General features: G+C 51.9%; 1 protein-coding gene across 3 annotated transcripts; it reads right to left on the bottom strand.

The window, feature by feature from the left end:
• Window positions 1-532: 532 nt before the first annotated feature.
• Window positions 533-3874, bottom strand: LOC109778280 (F-box/FBD/LRR-repeat protein At5g56420). Of its 3 annotated transcripts, none has more exons than XM_040403217.3 (5): window positions 3716-3874; window positions 3092-3368; window positions 2030-2923; window positions 1777-1923; window positions 533-1243 (listed from the first exon to the last, which is right to left on the bottom strand). In XM_040403217.3, exons 2-5 carry the CDS (start codon window positions 3110-3112, stop codon window positions 908-910), a joined length of 1398 nt encoding a protein of 465 aa, XP_040259151.1. In that variant the 5' UTR covers window positions 3113-3368; window positions 3716-3874; the 3' UTR covers window positions 533-907. The 3 variants fall into 3 exon arrangements, with proteins under 3 accessions (XP_040259151.1, XP_020192419.1, XP_040259149.1); XM_020336830.4 differs by having other exon boundaries at window positions 3507-3849; XM_040403215.3 differs by having other exon boundaries at window positions 3092-3411; window positions 3507-3815.
• Window positions 3875-6219: the final 2345 nt, after the last annotated feature.

Below are 6219 nucleotides of genomic sequence, written 5' to 3'. Positions count from 1 at the left end.
TGACTTCATTTGTTATTTTTCATGCATTTACTAATTATTTTGAGCTATACGACCCTAAATTTGAAAAGCATTTCAAATAAACTCTGAAAAGGTTGAAAGTTGGCATGATATCATCATTTCATCCACATAGCATGTGCAAGAAAGTTGAGAGGGTTACGGCAAAAACTGGATGCACTTCGTGTACAAAACGGACAATCTCTTTCAAAGTATCAGGATTTCATCCGGAAACTCGTCTGTTACAAAGGGATTTCATTTTTTAAAACTTATTTGAACTCCTGACTTTTTGTGTGTTCAAAATGCACCATTCAAAGCCACATCATCATTTTTCAATCCTTTCTGACTTCATTTGTTATTTTTCATGCATTTACTAATTATTTTGAGCTATAAGACCCTAAAATTGAAAAGCATTTCAAATGAACTCTGAAAAGGTTGAAAGTTGGCATGATATCATCATTTCATCCACATAGCATGTGCAAGAAAGTTGAGAGGGTTACGGCAAAAAAAATAACAAAATGAGCATAAGTGGCGCAGATAGAAAATGAGCAGTCCCAGCATGAATTAAACAAGAACTACACATTGTTTAAATAAAATACAAGACATACATTTTGAAATGCACAGATCAGCACACAATAGCCAACTTCAAAGTAAAACAGAAATGTATACGGTGCATGAATCATAAATTGCCCACATAGAAAAATATACTTGGCCACAAACAGCTAAAATGCTAAAATGCTAAAACAGCCTAATGCACAATAGCAAGCACTCTTAACACGTCACTCCAGCAACAGCCAGAGTGGGATTATTTCTTGTTAGGCACAGCCAACCAGTCTTTTATTCTCATATGAGACTAGTACTCATTGACGTTATCCATCGTTATTGTCTCTTCATTATTCTTGGACTGTGTCCATCATCCAATTATTATCTCCGCAGATGAGGAGGATCCATGGGTGAGTTGCTCCCTAATCCGTTGCTTGCTAGCTTCATCTACCAGAAATCTTGGAGGCTCATGATTGATGGCACTGCACTTGCACGGGTCTTCATCATACAACTCGATTCTCTTCAAGACGACAGCTCGTACCATAACAAGTCTTACATAATTCATCACCTTGTCTTCCTCCTTAAAACCGTTCATCACGAGCAATTTCAAGTTCAAGTACTTCGAATCCTCGGACGGTTCCCACAACACATTGGTCTTCTCAGCACTATCCTCTGTCTTACTGAGCTCACATGAACGCCGAGATAGCTTCATGGACCACAAATAAACAGCACATTACATTAAATGTTGGCATTCGTTTCGATATTAATATCTAAGATAAAGAACAACAGCAATAACAAGAGTCAATACATCCAAGTAAAGAATGATTGCTATAAAGCTAACACCCTCTTTAGAACCAGTTTTGGAATGGCCTATATAGCTTGTCTGGAACAAATGAATGATTTTTGAGGATTCCCTAGAAACTTGGAGGAATCCAACATGAGATTAGACCTCACAGGAAAAATTATGCGTCGTGCATCGACATTATCTGTGAAAAAAACGCTATGCAGCATCCAAGCAAGATTGTACATCATTACTGTAATACTCATGAGATCTCCTATTCGTGCATCTCAAAAAGGTCAACATGTGATAGGATAGAGTTATTGGGTATTTTAAATTTTGATATCACACACTTAAACGGACATGTCGATTTTTTTTTGCTGATGGAAACATATCATGCAAACAAATTATATCCAGGCCAAGATGTGGGTTAACTGGAACAACTGAAGTAACGGACTTACATAAAAGTTCTCCAAGGAAGGTGCACCTTCGAGGATAAACATAGTCCAATTCAGATCACACTCTGCAAAGATATTGTAAAGATGCACATCTCTCAGTTTACTGAATATAGGAGTAAGTTGTCGAGGATCTTCAGGTTCAATCCAAATCTGCAGCAGAACGAAGTATAGAAATATGAGGAATATGTCATGATGTTAACAGGGACACGTTGAAACAAACAAACCTGATGTAGACGAGGAGGGAACTGTAACTTACCATTTGAGTGCGGAAATTTAGATGCAGTATTGACAGGTTTCTGTTACCAGATAGGCACTCGCTCAATGTGAATGGCGTCTGCCAAGATAGGGCAGGAGAAGCGAAGCATACTCTAACAAGCTGAGGGACATAGCGAAAATACACTGGGGGGTTTTCACCGCACCAGCTATCATAGACCAATTCCAGGAGCTTAGGGGCAGAGATTAGTTCAACTTGTTCACACCCAAAGTCGATAAGTTCAAGTCCTGTGAGCTCCGAGCATGGAGCATCTATCTTGAGGACAGGGTCCTGGCCCATTTGACATGATCTCAAGGAAAGGAGCTTAAGTTGATTGCAGGTGTTGAGGATATTGGGGATATCTGAGTCTTCAAAAGAAAGGCTCCGCAGCGTCAGTTTGGTGAGCAAACTGAAGGGACCAGGGCAAGCATGGAAGAAGGACATAAAGCGCTGTCTGAACAGTACTAGTTCAGCCTCACTTGGACATTTAACATGGCCAGTCGCCGCAAACTCGAGGTATTCTGGTACGCCGATCTTCACGGCATCCCCGACGGCATGAGCGATGGAGGACAAGTAAGGGTCTGCTAGGTAGAAGCAGAGCTGCAGGATCTTGATGACCCGATTGCATCCACAAGGCGGAGGAGATAGAAATCTCCTTGTCGCGTCGGTGTACTCGGTCATTATCTGATCCACTAGTGTGCCTGGAAAGTCTTGAGCACTAATTTGCAGATTGGAGAGCTGATGCGGGAGGTGCCTCCATCGTGTGGAGAGCACGCCGGTCTGAACTGCCGTGGGCATGTAAAGGCATTCGAGGATTTTGAGCAGAAGATGGTCGGGCAGCGCGCTGATCCTGTCTTCGTTTTCGCTTGCAGTAGTGCTATCTTCATCTCTGATGATCTGCAAAAGAGTTAAACTAGTTGGATCAAAACAGGGACAAAAGATATATATTCAATTCTCCATGGGCAAGGTAAGTAGTAACAGTATAAAAATCTCTACTTAAAGATTAGAAGGCCTAGTTTAATTGATACTAGTAATAACAAGAAGGCAAAAGGGGTATGAACTTACGGTGTTGCAGGTTGACTCCATGGCGCCGGCCTTGCAGCTGCTATCTGGAGTAGTTGTTGAGGCCGGCGGCCGGAGTTGTAGTCAATAGGCTACTTATTGAGACAGGCGGCCGGCCTTGCAGCTGCTCTTGGGTAACTTACCAAGAAGACAGAAACGGGGACTAGGACGAACCGGATTAGACAATCCTCTGTTGGTTCGGATACCATCAGGAATCCTCCTCCGCAACAGATTTGAACCCAGCGGTCCGGCCTTGTTGGTTGAAGATAGGATCCGCCTCCTGCACGGACTAATTGGGCATGAATGAACCAGATCAAAAGGAGCTGAAAGAGAAACAAAGATGAGTGTGGCGGGGTGGCTTTGATATCGTGATCTATTTGGTTCAAAGCAGGGGAACAGGGGAAGGTGGCGCGCGCACCGTCGACGTGCTTGCCCTCCTTGTTTGAAAGAAAGATGGCGAATGAGGGGTGGTCGCGACAGCCAGGCCCGGTGTTGCTGCTCGCGGCGGTGGAAGGGGGATCGCCGGCGCGGCCGCTCTCGGGTGGGTCTCGTGGTGGAGAACAGTGTCGGGGCGAGCGGAGGAGAGAGAGAGAGAGAGAGGTCCAGACGAGTGACGCTATCCCATACCAGTCGATACGGGGTGTTTCGGGGATTCTTGGCCGGCGGCTCATCTGAATTTGGACAACGCACCGAACCAGGGCGACTCTGTTTCTGGCCGCCGGGGGCTGGGGGGTGTCACGGGAGGAAGACGAGGGAAATTCGGGAGAAAGGCGAGATAATTGGGTCAATTCAGTCGCGCCAGCGGTACAGGGTAAGACTACCCACAATGGGAGTAACATAGGTAATAACATCATACATATCTAGATAAAATAGATGATGTGGCAACCAATAAATGAAGAAAGAGAGGAAAATAGTAACATAGCTAGTTACTAGTAGTATGAGTAACATCACACATATCAAGGCAGGATGTGTCTATAGTCGACACACGGATGGATAGGTTAGACCCAACGGCTCCTGTACGGCCTGGCGATCTGGGTGGCGACGGGCTGGGCGATGCGCCGGGGTGTGAGGAATCCGGCGAGGCGGGAGGATGGGCGGCTGTCCGGGCGGTCGCCGCGCGTGGCTCCGGTGGCGGCGGCGGGTGTGATGGCATCTGCGGGCTGGAAGGGGAGCCGTTTTTGGGCGCTGGCAGAGGAGAGCGACGACGAGGACCAGGCGGTGGCGGTCGCTGCGGGAGCGGAAGCAGGAGCTGGATGTGCTCGGGCGACGGTCGGTGAGTTCGTGGCCAGGGCGGAGGAGCTCGGGGGCTCTCTCAAAGCTGGTCGGCGCTCCGCGTTTGCGCCCGGTGGGCGTGGTGCCCGGCGACCAGGGGCATTCGGCCGGGCTTCGTCGAGGGGCGTCGGGGAAGCGTCGAGCGTGAAGCAGCCGCCGCAGGGAGCGACGCGTCGCGCGGTTGGAAGCTCCACCGCACCTGGGAGCAGCCAGGCGTCTGAGCCGGCCGCGGCGCTGTCAGAGGTGGCGGCACCAGCGGGGGAGCAGGCGGCGGCGGCGGCGGAACAGGACCCCTGGCCTAGGGTTGGCTCAGGTGGTTCGGGCGAGTCGTTGGGCCAGGCGCTGTTGGTGGGCTGCACCCCCATGAGTGGCCCAGGTGGCCCGTCTGTGGACCCAGCTGCTGGCCCCCTTGTGGTGGCCACGGGTGAGTTGGAGGTGGGCCGCGCGGCTCGGCCCAGGCCTGCCACTTCTGGCCCGCGTGTGGCTTGCCAGTCGTATAAGTGGCTCTGGATCCCGTGGGGTGCCCTAGATTGTTCGTTAGGGTTTCCAGCCACACACTCGGAGGTGCGGCGCTTCGGCGGATCTGCGCGCTCCTTCCACCCACTCTCTCCTCCTCCACCCCTCGTGCGCTCCTTCGCCGAGGTGGTGGCCATGGGATCCAAGGCGGAGCGGCGTGCGGACAAGCGGGTGGCGGCGGATCCGGGGGCGGAGCGCAGGCGAGAGCGAGATCCGCGCCCATCGGCGGCGGAGCGTGCTGTGGAGCGTGCGGGTGAGGATGGAGGATGGGGGCCTCCACCTCCATGGTGGCTCAAAGATTAGGAGCGCAAGAAGAAACGCAAGGAGGAGCACAAGAAGCGTGGATTGGAGCTCAAGCACAAGGACGAGATCCACCCACATTGCGGCGACCGCGTCGGCGACCCCTACTCCAAGCTGAAGCAGAAGAAGCACAAGATGGCGGGTCCGGCGACTTCCAAGCCCTCCTCCTCCAACGGCACGGCGGCGGAGCCTATCCCCGTCGAGGAGGCGGACGGCCCCGAGTGCTTCAAATGTGGGCGAGCGGGGCACTACCAGAGCAACTGTTCTTTCAAGCCTCTGTGCGTCCTATGCAGTCAAGAAGGGCACGCCTCAGCTAATTGCCCCATGCGCGGCAAGCCGCTGTTGATGCAATCCATGGGGCATGCCTTCGCTGGTGGCAGCTTTTTCTGCCTTCAATATCCTGCGGAGGCGGATTCAGCGCCGGAGAGCCTCCTGGGTGCCAACGCAGCCTTGGTCTCGGCGGCGCCCGGGGTCCTGACCAAAGAAATCCTGGAGGCGGAGCTTCCGCATCTCTTCGAGGGAGAATGGGACTGGCAGGTGGCCCCCTTTGATGCGGATTGCTTCTCGGTGGCCTTCCCGGACCCGGTGATGCTTCGGATGGCAACGCGCAGCGGCAAGCATTTCCTCTCCATCAACAATATCATGGCGGATATCCGCGACGCTGTCCTCGCCGAGCCCAAGGCCATGTCCATGCCCGAGGTTTGGGTCAAGATGTGGGGTATCCCTCCGAAGCAGCGTAGGGTGGAGCGCCTGATGGCGGCCACAACCATGATTGGTCGGCCTCTTCTGGTGGACGAACTCTCACTGATCCGCTCGAGTCCGGTGCGCATGCGATTTGCATGTCGTGCGCCGGCCAAGCTGCGCGGCTCGGTGCAGATTTGGTTCAACGGAGACGGCTACAACGTCAAGCTCGAGCCGGAGTTGGAGGTGGCGCGCCAAGCCGCCCCTGCTCTTCCTCCCCCTCCTCCGCCTTCCAACGACAAGGGCCTGCGTGACCACGACAAGGACAAGACGGAGGACAAGGACCAGGACCCTGACGCAAG

The sequence above is a fragment of the Aegilops tauschii genome, chromosome 3 (genome assembly GCF_002575655.3).
Source record: "Aegilops tauschii subsp. strangulata cultivar AL8/78 chromosome 3, Aet v6.0, whole genome shotgun sequence".
Classification (NCBI taxonomy): Eukaryota; Viridiplantae; Streptophyta; class Magnoliopsida; order Poales; family Poaceae; genus Aegilops; species Aegilops tauschii.
This window is presented reverse-complemented; position numbering and strand designations above follow the sequence as displayed.